The sequence below is a fragment of the Tamandua tetradactyla genome, chromosome 1, assembly GCF_023851605.1.
Source record: "Tamandua tetradactyla isolate mTamTet1 chromosome 1, mTamTet1.pri, whole genome shotgun sequence".
In the NCBI taxonomy this organism is placed as follows: Eukaryota; Metazoa; Chordata; class Mammalia; order Pilosa; family Myrmecophagidae; genus Tamandua; species Tamandua tetradactyla.
The window spans coordinates 225,298,566-225,319,936 of NC_135327.1; the positions used below are offsets into that span (position 1 = coordinate 225,298,566).

A 21,371-nucleotide genomic window follows, 5' to 3' on the forward strand; every position below is an offset into this window, starting at 1 on the left:
TTGATTTAAAAACATGATCTAGCTATATGCTGTTTGCAAGAGACTCAACTTAATTTCAAAGACACAGTAGCATGAAAGTGAAAGAATGGGAAAACATACTGTACAAATAGTAGCCAAAAGGGAATAGGGCTAGCTATATTAATATCAATCAAAACTGTTACAAGAGCTAAAGATGGTCACTATATACTGCTAAAGAGGTCAATTTACAAGAAATGCTGACAATTATAAATATGTATGCGCTGAATGGAAGAGCACCAAAATATATTAAGTAGATATTGACATATTTAAAAGGAAAAACAGTTCTACATAAATAGTAATAGACTTCAATACTCCATTTTCAATAATGGATAGAACATCTAAACAGAAGATCAATAAGGAAACAGAATATTTGAAAGATACTATAAACCATCTAGGCCTAACAGACATATAAAGAACACTTCACCCAGCAGATGCAGGATGCACACCCTTCTCAAATGCACATGGATCATTCTCCAAGACAAAACATATTTTAGGTTACAAAACAATTCTCAATAACTCAAAATATTGAAATAATATAATGTATCTTCTCAGACCACAAAGAATGATGTTAGAAATCAATAACTGAAGGAGAATTTAAAAATTCAAAAATATGTGAAAACTAGATAACATACTCTTAAATAACCAATAGATCAAAGAAGAAATCATGATGGAAATTAGGAAATATCTGGATATGAATAAAAAAACACACAACATACCAAAACTTAAGGGATGCAGCAAAGTCAGTGCTGAGAGGGAAATTCATAGCTCTAAATGCTTATATTAAAAAGAATAAAGATCACAATTCAGAGACATAACATTACAATTAGAGGCCATAGCAATAGAAGACCGAACCAAATCTAAAGGGAGCAAAAGGAAGAAAATAAAAAAAGATTAAAGTGAAGATAAATGAACTAGAGAATAAAAAAGCAAAAGAATCTATGAAACAAAAAGCTGGTAATTTCAAAAGACCAATGAAATCAGCAAACTGTTAGCTAGACTTACAAAGGGAAAAAGAGAAAGGACTCAAATAAATAAAATCAGAAATAAAAGGAAGGGGGACAGTACTACAGAACCCCACATAAATAAAAAGAGGCTATAAAAAGATATTATGAACAACTTCATGTCAACAAATTAGGTAACCTGGATGAAATGGACAAATTCCTAGAAACACAAACTTCCTATCCTGACTCAAGAAGAAATAGAAGTTCTCAATAGAACAATAACTAAAAAAGACATTGAATCAATTATCAGAAGCCTCTCCAAAAGGAAAAGCCTAGGATTAGATGGCTTCATGGGAATTAACATCAATCCACCACACACTGAAAACATTTGAAGAGGAGGGAACACTTCCTAACTCATTTTAATAAGGCCAAACCATTCCAGGCAGATCTTCATTAGTCTACTGGAATCCTTTAAGAAAGAAAGCATTTTGGAGAAAAGAGATCCATCAGAGCGACAAGAACCACAAGAACTCACACAGCCAGGGACCTTTAGAGATGAAGAAGGAAAAAAACTCTGGGGGAGCTTCATGAAACAAGAAGCCTGTGGAGAAAGCTGGCAGACATGGTCATGTTCGCCATGCCCCTTTTCAGTTGAGAGAGAAACCCTGAACTTCATTGGCCTTTCTTGAGTGAAGGAAACCTTGTGTTGGTGCCTTAATTTGGAAATTTTTATAGACTTGCTTTAATTGGGACATTTTCATGGCCTTAGAACTGTAAACTAGCAACTTATTAAATTCCCCTTTTTAAAAGCCATTCCATTTCTGGTATATCACATTCCAGCAGCTAGCAAACTAGAAGAGGTAGTATATGGGAATCCTGTATTCTATCAGGACTGTTTTGTAAATCCACAATTTCTAAATAAAGAAAAAATATATCTACATCAACTGTGAGAAGCAGTGGTAACTGCTGTTCATATATCAGAGAATGGAAACAATTTAAGGTTGATACAATACTAACTGAATGAAACTATTATGGTCTGAGAAATCATCAATTTCCTCCCAAATAAAAGTGGACTCAAGGTTAGTTACAATCTAAGGAACCACACGAAGCAGAGACAAGGAGACACACCTGAAAATGGAACAGGGGGACAGGTAATGAAAGAAGCTGGCTGGAGGTATGGATCTCCCTTTGTTGATATTGCTCCTATGAGGAGTCCAAAGAGCAAATGCCCCAAGTTTCACTCAGACCTTTCAACCTTCCCCCAACAACTCCCTGACTGCTCAATCACTGACTGATAATCATCTATATCCTATTACCTTACAGTCTAGGCTTTGGAGTAATCTGTGACAGAACTTTCATCTTATCTTCTTTTTTCACTGCAGGCTCAGTTATATCTCCATGGGTGTAATCTAATCAAAAGAATCCAAACTACATTACTGAATCAGGATTAAAAGAAACAGCTGCCTCCATAGATGGAATCATGATTAAAACGTGGCTTTTCTGGGGTACATCATATTTTCAAACTGCCACAGCAGGTTTGACTGTGCTAAAACTTCAAAGTGTGAAATTTCCATGGCTTTTTAAGATACAGGGAAAATCTTTCAAACATACTATAATGAAGGAGGAAAATAAAATGTACTGCAATGTGGAGCCCAGCCTATACCTAAAGGAGCTCCTGATAAAGAAGCCTGGAAGAACTACAGAAGAGACAGTGTAAGAAATGACACACAACAGATTTTCCAACCCCAGAGAAAACTCAGTCTGAAATCTGAGAGTATGGGTCATAATTTTTTGCTACCTCAATGAAAAGAGAACCACATCATGGGAGATAAAAGCAAAGACAGAGGTCAATAATTGTTCCAATGTAAAGGCTGTCCCATAAAGGACAAAAAGTGAGCCATTCTGGAAATTTTCCTCTATGTTCAATTCCAGAAGATAAATGAAGCAACGATAAAAGATTTTGGGAAATCAAAGACAATAACCCCTAGCCAAGTTGCTGTCATGTGAAAGCCAGAGTGTAGTTGGGGTAGGCAGGTAGATACCAGAAGCACACAACTGTCCTTTTCTGAACAGACCAGAGGCTTAGATATTTCATAAGGAGAAAAGATTAGTCAAAAATCAGAACTCTAAAATGAGGAAATCACAGTAGGAAAGGTCATGTAGTGAGTAATTAAACTAAATTAACATGTAGGAAGAAGTCTGAATAATTAACTTAAACATAATGAGAGCCAAAATATATTGGAGAATTGTTTTCCCTTTAAAGCTAATGACTGCTTGTATTGACAAATAATGAGAATTAATGCTAGATTAAATTTTAATAAAATGGGAAAGGGAGCCATAAGGCAAAAGTGCCTACTTTCTTATTCACTTTCCATAGAAAGAAGTGAAATATTATTTGTTCTGAAATTGATTTTATTAGTTCAACAGAATTTCACACGCTATTAACATTCAGGATCAATTCCTTATTATAAAATAGCCCTTAGAAAAACAGAAGTTGAGGGAAATAGTGTCCATCACAAACCTACCGAATTAAAAAACAAACATCATTCCAATATTGAACTGGCCAGTACTAATATGAGATTTAGGGAGAAATTTCTGTAAATCCATCTGGAACGTCTGCCAATCCCCTGCAGCTGCACTGAAGGTACCAGAAATGCTACAGATCTTGGCCGATAACATTCAGCGCCTTTTCATGGTACCCTTCATTTCCCTTTCATAAATGGCAGAAAAATCAAAAGGAATAACAACTGCTAAATACAAATGGAAAAATTACAGGCCTGTTATTAATGGGGACTACAGGAGTTAACATGTGAGGAAATGTGTTTAATTGAAGGAGAATGAAAATTACAAACCTATTAGTAAAAAATGATATATCTCTTTAGTATACCATAATAGGCATAAGAACATCATAATTATTTTAATAGAATTTCATAATAAAAATCAATTCATACAATACATTAAAACAATTCATTCTCCAAACCAAAAATTAGCATAATTATAAACCCCTTGTCAATTAATTTTAATTTTACAAAAGAAAACAAAACTATAACCTGGAAAGGAAAAGAAAACACAAATTACAGTGCATGTTCACTTTAAAAAATCATTGTCACCTTTTTCCCCAACTACTAAATTCAAGCAAAACATGCCAAAATTTACTAAGACTAATCAAGCAAAAGATTATTTTCAGTAATGAATAGGCTGCAGTTCCTCTCAGTGTATTTCCTTTCTTCGAACTTTCCATTCTAAAATAAATTACAGTAACACTTGACATTATTAGGCTGTACAAAACTATACTCTCTTTCCTGAATAGCTAATAGAAAAAGCTGTTACTTGTCATAATACTTTTAATATAAAAATAGCTACAAAATATTTAGTATTCAGACACTTGAAAATACTGTTTTAAAATTGCTGTTGTTTTAGAAGAACATACTGGGTTTCAAATTCATTCATAGTTTACTGGCCAATTTAATCTTAGGCAGGGAAAAAGCATATAATCCATTTCTGAAATGTTCAGTGTGAAATGTAATGCGCTTTTTGAGGTGTCATCCCACAGACTTCAACTAAAAATGTAACAGAACCCAGTCTGGGTCATTTAAGGTATGATAAATTGTTAAACCAATATTTGACAGACGACTGCTGGTATTTTACTACTACAGAATTGGTATTTGGGGGCATGGAAAACCCTCATACAATTACAGGTATTCATAATTTGACTTCTGGAAGGACAATGTGACTGAAAGACATAATTTTCTATACTTAGTCCCCTGATAAGATCACCTGATTATTTAATTTTAGAACACAGAACTTTCTATTACCATTACAGCTTATTTGCCTGCTGCCTAGAAGTACTGACACAGCTTCTGGGTTTGGAAGTATACTTATATTACCATCAATTTTCCTGGTTTTGATTTGCCAAAGTGGTCATTTTCATCAATTCACAGAAATTAATATAAAACAAAAGGGGATTAAGTTCCAAAGTGATCCATTTCTAGCAGGTCCTAAGTGAAATACGGCCCATACATTAAAGGCAACACGTTATACACCATGAGTTCTGATGAAAATGGATTAAAGAATATGTTTCACATGCTGAAGAAAGACTAAACAGGGAACAAGTCTCAAGTTCTAGGCAGGCTCCTTCCCTAACGAGATGTTTGTGGCCTTCCTTATAGAGAGCAAAATGGACTTGTCTTCAGTAATGTGTCCTTGTTGGATGCACCAGCCTTCTTTAGTGCATGTCCATTTTTCCCCCAGCTCGGCTCACCTTTATAGCACACAGTTTCACACTCAATAGAATCATGCAAGCACTACTGTTCAGTTTTTAACAGGGATGACAACCTCAAATTCATTTCACTCAGTCAACACCTACAGAGAGCTCAGCACAGAACAGCACTATTCATGAAAATTTATACGAAGGGTTTGCAATGCTCCCATCCTTCTAGATTCAGAATGGAAAATCAATTTCATGTATAGAACCTGCCTAGAAGGCATACATAGAACATGGCAAGAAGGATTCTGAAGCTAATTCTAGATGCAGTGGGAAAGAGAACTGTGAATGTCTGCAGAGGATACAGAAAGTAATGTGTGCTGCATACTGGCCAGCCCTAATCTAGATACTCAAAAAGCCTCCTCTAAGGATGCTACCATTCACTACATTTTATGAAATTCTCTCTATATAGATACCTAAGAGGAATTTCTTTCAAGACTTAGTGCCAGGAATATTTATGCTTCGCCTAGATGATCAGTCCTTTATCTTATGGTCATTGTGACCCATATAAGCTGGTATTTCTCCTCTTTGCAATACAGCTAGGAAACTCCAAGCTAGTTAGCTCTTCTTTCCAGCACTGGGGAAGAACAGAGCTCCACCCCCATGGAAAGCATTTTATATCTTAACCTCACCCTTTATTTCAATTAACATTTCCTATGCTGACTTTCACTTAGTCTCAATTTAGTCACTTAGATTTTTAATGTTCTAGGAGTGTATTTTTTGCATGCTGAAACAAGACACACTATAAATACATAAATATGCCAACCTAGCGGTATTACTTCCAGCAACTCACAGTCTCTCTGGGGCCTGGTTTCCTTATCTGGCAAAGAAGAGGCTACTCCATCCTAGTTTTTAAAATTTTGTCATCTTTATTAAAAGCCAAGAAATTAGTATCAAATTTATTTATATGTCATCAATCTCTAAACTATTACTCTTGCAATAGAAAGGCAAGGTCTTATTTATCTTAATTCTGAATATCCCTGATGGCTTAACAATTGATAATCCAAGATTTCATAAACTCTCTCATTGGTGGGCAGGAATGGAAAGCAGGAACTTGAACAGATATTTGCACACCAGTGTTCACAGAAGTACTATTCACAATAGTCAAAAGATGGAAGCAACCCAAATGTCCATCAACAGATGAAGAGAGAAACAAAATGTGGCATATATATGCAATGGAATATTATTCAGCCATAAGTAGGAATAAAGTTCTCATAAATGTGACAACATGAATGAATCTTGAAGACACCATTTTGAGTCAAATAAGCTAGACAAAAGGACAAATATTGTATGATCTCATTGTTTTGAAACAATTAGAATAAGCAAGCTTATGGAGTCAGAATCTAGAATATAGGTTACCAGGGGGTTGGAGTGGGAATAGGGAATGGGAAGTTAAAGATTAAAATGTACAGGATTCCTATTTGGAATGATGATGATGTTTCGGTAATGGATGGTGGTGATGGCCATACAAAATTGTGAACACAATTGACAGCACTGAAGTATATATCTAAATACGATTAAAAGGGGAAATGTAGGTTGCATATATAACAACAGAATAGAAAAGTTCTAAATAATCCATGGATTGAACTACATAAACAGCAAACCCTAAATTAAACCATGGACTATAGTTAATAGTACAATTATAAAAATGCTCTTTTATCAATTGTAACAAATGCTCCACACCAATGCAAGGTGTTAATAATAAGGTGGTATATGGGAATCCTGTCTTTTATGCATGATTGTTCTGTAAACCTACAACTTCTCTAATAAAGAAAAAAGATATAACCAAATAAAAGTATTTGTATCACAGGCAATTTTGTTCATTTCAGGCATTTGAACAAGTTGTTAGGATTAGCACAGCATGATTTTTCCCAATAGTAAAGAAATGTAAATTAATTAATTGCCTAGAATCCAAATGTCTACTTCAAACAGACAATCTCTTATTCTTCTGAATTATTTTACATGTCATACTTGACCCCTAACATGGGAAGCATTCATGGATCATTATTTTTACAAAGAGGTCCCAAGTAAAAATAATAAAAAACTAATGTTAAAAAAAAACAACTAATGTTTAATGAAGATTGATTACGTACTATGTAATTTACATGATTTATTTCATTTACTCTTCAAAACAACCATAGAAAATAGGTAAAATTTATAATAGGTATCTTGAGATATAATTCACATACTTTAATAGCCATCCTTTAAAAGTGTGCAATTCACTGGTTTTAGAATATCCACAAAGTTGTACAACCATCACCACTATCTAATAATAGAGCATTTTTATCATCTCCAAAGAAGCACCACACCCATTAGCAATCACACCTCATTCTTGCCTATCTCTATCCCCTTGTAATCACTATCTAGTTTTTGTCTCTATGAATTTGCCTATTTAGTACATTTCACATAAATGGAATCATAAAATAAATTATCTTTGCAACTGGTTTCTATTAGCATGTTTCCAAGGTTCATTCACATGACAGTATGTATCAGTACTTCACTACTTTTCATTGCTGAATGATATTCAATAGTATGGACAGACCACATTTATTTATATATTTATCAGTTGATGGACCTTTGGGTTGCTTCCACATTTTGGTTGTTATGAATAATACTACTATGAACATTTGTGTGTATATTTTCCAAGGACATGTTTTCAATTCTTTCAAGTATATGCCTAAGGAGTGGAATTACTGGGTTATATATGGTAACTGTTGGGGAAGTCACAGACACAATCAGCAGCCATCTCCCAGCTTCACCTAAACCCACCACCACACCCCCATGTCTCCTTTCTATTGCATGCAGATGTTTCAATATGTTTCCATTGCTTCCATTCCACAGCCAGGGGAGACATTAGGTCTAGTAAAAAGTTGTGACCATTTCTTATACCTGGAAACTGGCAGGAAGCAGCCCCAGTCTCATATCAGGATGGGATTTCTCAGTGGCAGGGACCCCTCTGCCTGGGGTGTATAAAAATCTTGCTCTCAGAAAGCACATATTTATCTTTCTTCTCCAAAGTAAAGTGGGGCATACTGACCTGTCAACTACTAAACCTAACCCAAGCAGCTGGCCTCCTCAGGAGACCAGCCATGATGGGATTTCTTCCCCTGCTCTTTTGGACTCTTTGTGCTGTGTAAGTCATTTGCTGACAGTTTCCACTGTGCCTAAGCCTGTGTTCCCATGATGTACCATGTAGCAACTCACTCCACGGTTAACTCTAGGTTTAACTTTCTGAGCAACTTCCAAGCTGTTTTCCAAAACAGTTACCCCATTTTGCAGTCTCAACAGCAATGAATGAAAGTTTAAATTCCTACATACCCTCCCAAAACTTGCTATTCTCCATCTGTTTTATTTTTATCCATGCTAGTGGATGTGAAGGGGTATCTTGTTGTAGGCTTGATTTGCATTCCCCTAATGACTGATGATATTGAGCATCTTTTCATGTGCTTATTGACCATCTGTATGTCTTCTTTGGAGAAACATCTATTCAGATTCTTTGCCAGTGTTTTAGCTGGGCTATATGAGTTTTTATTTTTCAATTGTAAGCTTTCTTTATATATTCTCAATACTAGCTCCTTATTAAATATATGATTTGTAAATATTTTCTGCCATCCTGTAGATTGACTTTCCACTTTCTTGATAGTGTCTTTTGAAACAAATTTAAAAGTTTTTAATTTTGAAGTCCAATTTAATTGTTTTATTTTACCATTCAGGTCATGAAAATTTATGTCTATGCTTTTTCTAAAAGTTTCTGAAATTATAATTTTAGCTCTTCTCTTTAGGTTTATGATACATTTTGATTTAATTTTTGTACACAATGTGTTTTCTCAATATTTTGTATAACTATGTGTTAATGACAATTGACATAAAAGAAAGCTAGTCCAAGAGAGGGTAATCAATTTTCCCAAACTCTCACAGTTTGCAAGAGACTAAGACAAGATTCAAACCTAAAAAATCTGGCTCCAGAGTCTCACATTCACCTACAATATTATGCTATCTGTATATTGCAGCTGGAATATTTTTCTTTTAAAAATAGATGTGAATTCATAAATGATGTGAATTTTACTCTTTGAATTATCAGGGGTAGAGAATATAATGGGACACGCCTAAGAAAAAATGTCAATGTTGCTCCAAAAGTGATCATTATATTTCTGTTTCATCCAAGGAAATGTTGCAAAGACACATGAAAATGTTAAAAAAAAAAAAGGAAGATCAATGTATAAATGCTCTAAATCTGCAACTTCTCTCCTGAATTTTTTTTATTACTTTTGGTAACCGAAATCAGAAGGAATGTTGTGCCAAACATTTCTTTTCCTCAATATACCAGATCTATATTCATTGAAATTTATTAACTTAATTTTTTCCTAAAAATATCCCCTTATGATATGTCATATCCTGTAAAAACAAACTGAATCTTCAAAGGTGGCCTATTTATTTAAAAACTAAATAGTGGCCTATTTACCTATTTCACCTAGGTTGTATATAAAGAGATTTTCTCTCAAATATCATGTAAAGATAAATACTTTCACAAGAGCCCTGTAAAGTAGAATCCATGCAGAAATTAACCTGCTATATCACACAAATGTCCAGGGAAATTCAAAAGGTTAATATCTTTGGCAATGTTAAGTAATGTTAATATACATTAAGATATTGGTCTGGCAATTCCTAACTCAGGTTCTTAATATCCAATTATAATATTCTACCTACAATATGGGATAGACTTCATTCAGCACTGCAATCACTAATAATTAAAATTCATGAAGAACTATATATTATCCAATATTTAAATGAATTACATTTCATTATATCAGAAAGACTTCAGAGCAGTTTAAATAAACCTTTCAATTCTACCTGCTCTGCCCAGTGGCAGGCTTTTAAGAAACCAATTAGTTTCATCTGCGTAACACTGGTTAGATACTTCCCAACTCCACTTGGCTACCACTATATTTTACATGTATACACACACACACACACAATTATATTAATTAAATTAACTAAATATATACAATTTAATGCATACTTTGTTGCAAAAGAAAAACAAGTATTGGTTAAATAAAGAACAATTTGCTTGTTTCCACTTCCTTGATGATTTAGCACTCAGTTATATTTTGTGTTATATGCTTCTGTTAATGAAACTATTTAAGAAAACTACTAAAGTCTATAACAGCATAATGGATGCATTTTTATAGAATCTCAAACGATATTTTATATGTTAACTTGAACCTTCCTAATAGATGCATTCACAGAGGGTTGTTTCCCTTTTTAAATTTTTAATGGGAACACTTTATACTTTCAATGAGTTCTGTAATCTGAGCTAATCTGTACAAATTTGCCAGCATGGAGAAAGGAACATTCAAATTCAGAAAAGGTGAAAAATTCAGGCTTTATTTTTCTTTCCCATGAAATAAATAAGTTTTTGAAAGCAGCAGAATCACAAATTCTGAAGCAGAACGCTGCCAATAATTAATTGGTGACCAACAAGAGAAAGTTTCTCTAAATGCTTTGCCCTGAACATTTTATAGCATTTTGATCCTCCGTGATTGAGAAGCATATAAATCCTCATCTTGCTCTTTGAGTTCTCAAAACAGAACCAAAGGACAGGCTCTCTCAAAAGCCACTTAAGCTCTTCCCAGGTTCACAATTATCCCGGGACACTAATATAAGGTCTTGAATGCATTCATTCTTCAAAATATAATGTACTCAGAAATGGTCAAAGGTCCATTTAGCACCTTCAAACATGGCCAAGAGAAACAAAAACGAAACATAATAAACATTACAAAGCTTTCTAGATATGAAAAAAATCAACCATATGTTGGGTGCCGATAGAATAAGTTCCTCTAGAAGCCAAAGAGATGATGCAGAGGAAGAGCCTTTTAAGGCAATGGGGCACTCAAGCTCCAGGCTAAACAGAGGGAAACATTTTGTAGAACAAAATGCTATAATAAAGTTTCACATTATTAATCTCAATTTCTTCTGGGCAACTGAGGAATTTAACTTCCTTACTCTAGCACAACCATTTTATAGAAAGACTTCTGCTTAGGAGAGAAACAGTGAGATTTGGAATACTCATTTAAAAAGAGGTTACTCCATAATAAAAAGGACGATCATAACCAGGGCACCTCGGTTTACCTTTGCTTTGCGAAAGTGGTAGACCACCAGCATGCTAACGAAGTCAAGCAGCATACACAGGGCTTGGAAGGAGATGATAGCAAGTCGCAAATACTTATCCTCCTGGACAAAGCAGGGGCTGTCATCAGCACAGTAGGGACAGCCCTCCTTGCAGGGCAGGCAAATGTGGGCTTCTTCTGACACGTCTTTTGCATTTTCTGCAAAATGGTGGTCTGGACCCCTTCCTGAAAGTTCCAAATAAAACCACAGTGTCATTGCATCTCTGAGATGGGTGAGATTGAGTACAGAGTCAAAACACATCTTTCCCTCTTCATTTTTTTACCCATTTATTAAAGACCTTTTACCAACCCTTTTGCTAGGAGAGATGGTCACTTTACCTTTGAACTAAGCAAAATTATGTTTTTTCTTTAATTGTTAAAAATTGTCACTCAGAGTATTTGAGGACTACTGGCAATAATGAAAATAAAATTCCTTGAGGGTAAAGGCCAATTTTCTGCATGTTTTATATCATTATCTACCACTTACCAAATGATATTCCCTATATCACAAGCCATCTTCTATAAATATTTTTTAAAGAATTAACCAAGAGTAGGGATAAGAAAGTGGATGTCTTTCTCTTACCAAGTAACTGTGCCTAATACTTTTGGAACTTCTTGACCCAGATGGCACAGAATGAAAATTGGGCTTCAATTGCTCCTTAATTCAGGAGAGATTCATCTAGCAAGTTCATTACTGGCTAAAACAGTACTTAATCAATAGTTATTCCATGTACAATTACCTAATGAAGGGATTTCCTTTACCCAGAGTATAATCCATACTTATAGGCTATCATGTGATTTCCTGCTGTGGATATCCCGTAGGATATTTCCACTCTATTAACTATTTGCTGCTGTTGATTGTAACTTTAATATTAGATTCTTTGCTTTAGTTATCAAATTTAGCTCTGAAGCCCAATAGGTAAAGATTTTCTTTAATTGTCGAGCAGATTTTAGCACTGACAGATATCTAATTAATAACATATACTAAAACACAACTATTTTTTATTTGGAACTAAACAGGACAAACATTAGTGAATATGTACCTGTTTCAGCATATAACAGTACCTTGACTAACTGAGGAATTCAAAAAAGGGGCGTTCCTGATAATAGCATTTTAATAACACAAAGTTTAGCAGAAGGTATTTCTTTTTCACCTCTTGTTAAAGGTTCACAATTTTTCAAAACTGCATTTCTTTTCCTTCCTCAGTAAATACAATAACAAAATCATAATTCAGTCTTTTCTTGATGGTTCAGAATACAGTGCAGTTTAAGCATCTTCATTCTGCTACACAATGAAGAGTGTATGGATTTTGGTGTTAAGCAGACATGGTTTCCACCTCTACACAACACACTTGATCACTCTGGGTCTTAATTAACTTAATTACAAGATGTGACTTGCTATGGGAATTAAATGAGCTGATATATATATACAAATCACTGGCTCTTTCTCTTCATCTCCAAATAGATGATGCAAAGTAGAACTGGAAGATAGCATCTGAAAGAAAGGCATTATTCATAAAACAAAGAAATTAGAATAAAGATTTAAGGCATGGAGATTTAAGATTTAAGTATGTGGGAATGGTTAAAGTTGAGGTTCCAATTCATCTTCCAGGACAAATACATAATAAGAAGCTAGAAATAATAAGGACTGGAGTGTGGGAAAAAGATTAGCAACAGGTAAAGAACCTACTGAGAGCTCTTGGAGTGGGTGAAACGAGGATTAGAGAATGCAAAGACAAAGTATCTGGACAGGTAGGAGAAGCTTTTACATGTCATAAAAGAAAAGAAAACTGGCAGCTACTGGGAAATGCTGCAATATGATCAAAGATGATGAAGACTGAGGAAAGACTATGAAATTTAATGATTTCTATATCCTTCACTGACCCTTAAGATAGTAGTTAAGAGTGGTAGAGATTGAAGCTTTGTTGTCTGGGTTTAAGGTGTCCAAGACAAACACAAACACGAGGAAGGACAGTACACACAAGTCCAAAGCTAAGCAGTATCAAGGCCTAGGCACTAAAGAAACAATGAATCAATTAATAATTAACTCGAGTACAAACTAGATAGTTACGTAAATGAAACCAGAAAAGGTCATTGAACTGAATCAGATAAAGTTCTCGAGGATTCAGACGCTTTGAAGAGAATGCCTAAAATGTCAAGAATTATAGAGCAATAAGAGAAGTCACATTTTAGGAGACAATAAAATATGAACTAGCATAAAGTGAACCACAACAAAAAGACAAATTAGTAAAGAAAAAGCATCTATGGAAAGCATTCTTTGTGCAGTAATCCTTCTGAACCCAATCTTTGTTTTCTTTCTTCAGCTAAGTAGGCTGACATTTCCGCAAAGGTTTAAGAAGCTCTTTGTTGCCTTCAAGCCAAATAGTCATAGTATTTACTTTTAATACAAATTAAAGTTGGGACTTCACCCAGATCTGTAAAGTATAATTCTTCAAGAAGGTTTGACCACAGACTACTTAGCACTCAATAGTACTAAAACCAGTCAAACCTGAGAAATACTGCAGAATATTTGCTGCTTAGTAAATCTGCGCTTGTTAGGTTTATTTATAACATGGATATGCCATGCAGTCTCATCACATCGTAGCTACATTTGATAAGCCCTTAAGCTTAGTAAAAATTGCAATCATTCTCAGCCAAATGAATTTTGAGAGTTCCTCTTTCCTCAGAACAAATCTATAGTCCATTTCTATTAAATGTATGTGATCTAACCTTATTCCCGAATTTTCTCATGACCATTATTTGACTTTTACCCTGATTTCCTCATCTTTAATTGTTATTTTGTTGTAGCAGGAACATTTCTGTAAGGAATGCCAAATCACTTCTGGAATGAGGAATGAGGTAGTAAGAACTCGGAGAATCGTTCCTCAAATTTTACAGTATCCAAAAGAAGCAATTTTTATTCAATCCAACAACAATTGACTGAAGATAAAATTATGTGGCAGGCATTGTTTTACTGGGATAAATCAGTGAAAAAACAAAGGTATCTGCCTCTGTGGAATTTATGTCCTAGTGGGCACAATAGATCAATTTAATAAATAAATAATATTGTGTTAGGACTGAGAAGTACGGAGAGAAAGAAACAAAAGTGGAGCAAAATCTGGGGCATCAGTCATGCTGGGTATGAGAACTGTAATTTTAAAGGAAGTGGTCAGTGTAGATTACATTTAAAGGGTGATATATGAATAAAGGTTTGAAGGGGGTAAGACACTTAGCCATTCTGGCTTCTGATGAAGAGAACTCCAGTTAGAGGAGCCAGGGCGAAGGTACCGAGGAGGGTGCACGCCTAGTCTATATGAGAAACTGCTAAGTGGCTAGAGTGGAGTGAGTGTGGGGATTACAGAAGATGAGGCCAGAGAAGTTACAGATCATCTCAGACCTGTGGGCCACTGCAGAGTCCCTGCTTTTACTGTCAGTAATATAGAGAGCCATGGCAAGGTTTTGAGGTAAGAAAAAACCAAAGAATGTGTAGAGAATATACATGGACGCAAAAGCTGAAGAATTAAGAGGCACAGAACTGGAGACTGTCCAGCAAGTGCAAAGAGCCTTACTTCCTTTCAAAAAGGAAGCCCTGAGCCCTCAAGAGTGCACAGACAGGGAGACTGGAATGAGGAAGTAAGCCAAGCAGTGTTTCTTAAATCTGTTACCCTCGTGCTTGCTGCCCCGCCACGCAACCTGCAACTCCTCCCACATCCCACGCACCTGAACTCCTTCACTTGCCACAGCCACGCCCTCCAAGCACCACCTTACCCCCACCCTTTGTGGCCCTGCCCTGCATAAGCACGGATGCCTGCCCCACCCCAACCCACCCTGTCCGCACAAATGCACCGTCTCACCATGCCCCTCCCGAGACCCGGACATAGGTGCTCAGACTCTCTACCCCCACCTACCCCTCCCTGCTCCATGCACCCAGTCGTTTGCACATCCTGGCTGTTGGCACTTGCCTTTATGCCCAGGAGAAATCTGCCCCCAGCCCATGCCTCCACTGAGCTCAGAGACACAACCCTGCCCTGCCTCCCGTGAGCTCTGAGCAGGTATATATCAGAGTCTGTCCCATCATATCCGCGCATGTGCGCACCCCTGTTCCTAGCTCTGGACAAGTGGTAATCTGCACATCTAGGCCACATCCGGGCCACATCCACCCCCAGCCCACGTTGGCACAGTCCCAGCCTGTTGCCTCTGAGTTCTGTGCATGCACACACCAGGGCCGCATCCCCCAAATTTGCACACACGTACAGCCACATTCTCCCCGGCAAAGTGCCCATGCATCCCTGCACTGACCTTTTGACTGCTGCACCCAACCCCCTGCCCTGCACATGTACACACCACTGCCCACTCCTTGCCACAAGCACCCTGCTCCCACACCTGGCAGGTGCTCACATGCACATATGTGCTACATATGCCCTCTCCTGCACATGCGTGCACCCATGCCCCAAGTCCCTGTACCTGCACACGAACACCAGGGCGCTGCCCATGCAATATCAACCACCCTAAACCCACAGACTGCAATCCCAGTGACCTCTGCCCCACCCCTACACACTTGCACATCTGCATTTTGGCCCTCCTAGTGCCCTCCCCCTGCACAAGTGCACACCTACACCTTGTCCTCTCTGTGCGCTTACCTCTGTGCTCCATACCACACACTCTGATGCCACAAACCCCAAGCTCCACATGCCCACTCACATTCTTTCTGCATACCAGCCTCTGTGGATCTGTACAGCCCCCCATCCGCCTCCTGTCACCCCCTACCTCTGTGCCCCCATGCCACACCCTGCACCTGTGCTCCAAGACCTACCTGAGTGGCACCCTCCTCCCACGGACACCACACCTCCACAGCCCCACACCCCATACTCCATGCGCACAGGCACCAGCATAGCATCCCCAACCCATGCCTATACCTGCACGGCAACATGTTACTGCACTGTGTTGTGCCCTGCCCCACGACCCACATCCTGCATTACATGCATCCCTCAAATATGAAGATTTATACTACTGAAAAAAATCAATTTCCAAAGTAACCCTATCAAGATATTTACATAACTCAAAGGCAAGAAAAGATCACGAAGCATATCATGATGCAAACAGATATAGCCCAGCCTAATGACCAAATTAAAGCACTGAAGGAGACATAGACTTTGGAACAAAAAGCAAAGATGTCATTATAACCCTATTAAACATTTTAGTGGGATGACTAATGATATAAAGGGGATCAAGAAGACACTAGAAGGGGAATTTGAAAGAATAAATAGAAAAACAGCAGATATTATGAAGCCTAAAGAGGTTGTAGAACAAATAAAAAATATACTAGAGATACACAACAGCAGATTTGAAGGGGCAGAAGAAAGAATAAGCAAATTAGAGGAAAGGACAACTGATTTTGAACATGCAAAATAGGAAATGGCCAAAAAGATGGAAAATTTTGAGTTGAATCTCAGGGAAATGATGGACAAAACAAAACGCACAAATATAAGAATCATCAGAGAAGAGAAGAGTAAAGGGCTAGGCATTTTAGTTGAAGATATGATGGGGAAAACTACCCAATGCTTATGAAGGACATAAATAGGCAAATCAAAGGAGCATGATGAATTCCAAACAGAGTAAATCCCAACAGGTCTTCCCAAGTAACATACTAATCAGTCTGTCAAATGTTGACGAGAAGCAGAAAATCCTGAAAGAGGCAAGAGAAAAGCAATCTACTAAGTACAAGGGAAACCACATAAGACATAGTTCAGACTACTCAACTGGCACTATGGAGGCAAGAAGGCAGTGGTATGATTTCTTTAAGATTCTGAAAGAGAAAGACTTTCAAGCCAAGAATTCTGTGCCCAGCCAAATTGTCCTTCAAAACTCAGGGAGAGATTAAAATTTTTGCATGCAAACAAAGGGTGAGAGAATTTGTCAACAAGAGACTGACCCTACAAGAAATACTAAAAGTTCTGCAGGCTAAAAAAAAAGGACAGGGAGGTCTGGAGGGGGGCAAAGAATTGAAGAGTACCAGCAAGGATAACTTAAAGGATAAAAATAAAAAGAGGGAAAAGAAGATAAAGATCAGACAAATAAAATCCAAAGGATAAGATGATGGATTCAAGAAATGCTTTTACAGTAATAACTTTGAACATTAATGGAATAAATTTACTAATTAAAAGGTACAGACTGGCAAAATGGATTAGGAAATGTAATCTGGCCATAGGCTGCTTACAAGAGACTTGTCTTTGATACAAAGATACAAATAGATGGGAAGTGAAAGATTGGAAAAAGATGTTCCACACAAGCTATAACAGAAAGAAAGCAGGAGTAGTTATACTAATATCAGTAAAAAAATATATATTTCAAATGTAAAGACACCATAAGATACAAAGAAGGGCACTATATATTAATAAAAGGAACAATTCAGAAAAAAGGGGACAATTCACAAAGAAGAAATAACAACCATAAATGTTTATGCTCCCAGACAAGGAGCTCCAAAGTACAAGACACAAATGTTGGCAAAACTGAAGGGAGTGATAGACATTTCAACAATAATACTAGATTTCAGTACAGCACCCTCCTCTATAGATAGAACAACCAAACAGAGGAGTAAAAAAGAAAAATAGAACTTAATGTGTTAAATAAATTAGACCTAATAGACATATATAGGTCATTACACCCCAAAATACCAGGATATACATATTTCTCTAGTACTCATGGAACATTCTCTAGGATATCATATGCTGGGACAAAAAACAGGTCTTTATAAATTTAAAAACATTGAAATTATTCAAAGCACTTTCTCTGATCACAATGGAATAAAGCAGGAAATCATAACCACCAAAGAATGAGAATTTTCACAAATATATGGATATTAAATAATATATTCTTAAAGAACCAGTGGGTCAAAGAAGAAAATGCTAGAGAAATCAATAGCTATCTGGAGATAAATGAAAACAAGAATACAACATATCAGAACTTATGTGATGTGACAAAGGCAGTTCTGAGAGGGAAACTTATTGCCCTAAATGCCTATATTAAAAAAGAAGAAAGAGCAAAAATCGAAGACCTAACTGCTCACTTGGAGGAACTTGAGAAAGAACAGCACAACTAACCCTAAAGCAAATAGAAGAAGAGAAAGAACAAAGATTAAAGCAAAGTTAAATGAATGGGAGAACAAAAGAACAAGAGAAAGAAACAATGAAGCCAAAAGTTGGTCCTTTGAGAAAGTCAATAAAATCCATGGGCCACTAGCAAGGCTGACAAGGAAAAAAGAGAGTGTATACAAATAAAATGAGAAATGAGAGGGGAGTTGTTACCACAGACCCTGAAGAAATAATTAAAAAAAAATTGTCAGAGGATACTATGAACAAGTATATGCCAACAAACTAGACAACTTAGATGAAATTGACAACTTCCTGGAAACACACAAGTAAACTACACTGACTCAAGAAGAAATACAAGATCTTTAAATAAACCAATCAAAAGTAAATAAATTGAAACAGTCATTAAAAATCTTACAACAAAGAAAAGCCCAGGGCCAGATGGCATCATAGAAGAATTTTATAAAATATTCCAAAAAGAACTAACAGCAATCCTGCTCAAACTTTTCCAAAAATCTGAGGAAAAAGGAACACTACCTAGCTCATTTTATGAAGCTAACTACCAAAACCAGATAAATATGCTACAAGAAAGGAAAACTACAGGCCAATTTCCCTAATGAACATAGATGCAAAAATTCACAAGAAAATGCTAGCAGATTGAATTCAATGACATAAAAAAATTATACACCACAACCAAGTGGGGTTTATACCAGTAATGCAAGGATGGTTCAACACAAGAAAATCAATTAATGTAATATAGTACATTAACAAATCAAAAAGGAAAAATCACATGATTGTTTCTATTGATGCTGAAGAAAGCATTCAACAAAATTCAACATTCTTTTCTCAAAAAATACTTCAAAAGGTAGGAATCAAAGGTTATATCCTGAATATGATAAAGGGCATATATGAAAACCATAGCCGATATCATACTCAATGTAGAGAGACTGAAACCTTTCCCCCAAAGATAGGGAATGAGACAAGGATGCCCTCTGTCACCACTATTATTCAACATTGAACTAGAAGTTCTAGGTAGAGCAACCAGGCAGGAAAAAGAAATAAAAGGCATCCACATTGGAAAGGAAGAACTAAAACTTTTATCATTTGAAGATGGCATGATACTACACTTGAATAATCCTGAGAAATCAACAACAAAGTTGCTTGAGCTGATAAATTCAGCAAGGTGGTGGAATATAAAATTCATGTGCAGAAATAAGTAATGTTTCTATACACAAGCAATGACCTAATTGAGAAGTCAATTAAGGAAAAAAAATCCATTCAAAATAGCAACTAAAAGAATCAAGTATCTAGGAATGAACTTAACTAGAGATGTAAAGGACTTGTACACAGAAAACTACATAATATTGCTAAAAGAAATCAAAGAAGATCTAAATAGGTGGGAAGACATTCCCTGCTCATGGATAGGAAGGTTAAATGTAGTTAAGACATCAATTTCACTGATCTATAGATTTAAGATAGTAACAATCAAAATTCCAACAACCTACTTTAAAGATTTGGAAAAGCTAATTAGCAAATTCATTTGGAAGGGAAAGAGACCCTGAATAGCTAAAAGCATACTAAAAAAGAGGAAAGAAATGGAAGGATTAACACGTCATGATTTTAAAATTTATTATAAAGCCACAGTGGTCAAAACAACATGGTACTGAGACAAAGACAGATCCCATTGACCAACAGAATCTAATTGAGAATGCAGAAATAGACCACCAGATCTATGATCAACTGATCCTCAACAAGGCCCCCAAATCAACTGAACTGGTATAAAATAGTCTTTTCAATAAATGGGCATGGGAGAACTGGATATCAATAGCCAAAAGAATGAAAGAGGATCCTATCTCACATCCTATACAAAATTTAACTCAAAATGGATCAAAAACCTAATTATATGAACCAGTACCATAAAGCTCCTAGAAGAAAACATAGGGAAACATTTTCACGACCTAGTAATACAAGCTTTCTAAGCTTCACACCCACAGCACAAGCAACAAAAGAAAAAATAGACAAATGGGAGCTCTTCAAATTCAAATGCTTTTGTGCCTCAAAAGACCTTATCAAAAAGAAAGGTGAAGAGTCAGGCAACTCAATGGGAGAAAATATTTGAAAATCATACATCAGATAAAGGTTTGATATCCTATATACATAAAGATATCATACTACTCAACAACAAAAGAACAAACAACCTAATTATAAAATGGGCTAAATATATGACTAAGCATTTTTTCCGAAGAGCAAATGCAGATGGCTAAAAGGCACATGAAGAGAGACTTATTTTTATTAGCTATAAGGGAAACGCAGATCAAGACTACAATGAGATGCCACCTCACACCTAGAAGAATGGCTGTTATTAACAAACATGAAGCTGCAAATGTTGGAGAGGACGTAGAGAAATTGGGACACTTATGCACTGCTGGTGGGAATGCATAATAGTATAGCCACTATGGAAGACAGTTTGGTGGTTCTTTAGGAAACTAAATATCTAGGTGCCCTAATACCTGGCAATACTACTACTTGGTATATACCCAGAAGAGCTGAAAGCAGTGACACAAACAGACATGTGCATACCAATGTTCATAGCAGCATTATTCACAATCACCAAAGATGGAAACAATCCAAGTCCCCACCAACAGATGAGTGGATTAACAAAATACAGTCTATACATATGATGGAATATTACACAGCAATAAGACAAAATGACATCCCGAAGCACATGACAAGATAGATGAGCCTTGGGCCATAATGCTGAGTGAAATGAGCCAGACACAAAAAGACAGATACTGTATGATTCTACTTTTATGACCACAGTAAAGGTAAAATCAGAGGCTTATAATACAGAATATAGGGGACCTAGAGAAAAATGGAAGCCAGAGATGGGTGA

General features: G+C 36.3%; 1 protein-coding gene across 1 annotated transcript in view; it reads right to left on the reverse strand.

Annotated features, from left to right (window-relative positions):
* The window catches only part of GPR158 (G protein-coupled receptor 158), a 486,825-nt gene that overhangs the window by 197,057 nt on the left and 268,397 nt on the right, over nt 1–21,371 (reverse strand). Inside the window, exon 4 of the mRNA XM_077153523.1 lies at nt 11,353–11,576. Coding sequence (XP_077009638.1) covers nt 11,353–11,576 — 224 coding nt within the window. The remainder of the gene's footprint in view (nt 1–11,352; nt 11,577–21,371) is intronic.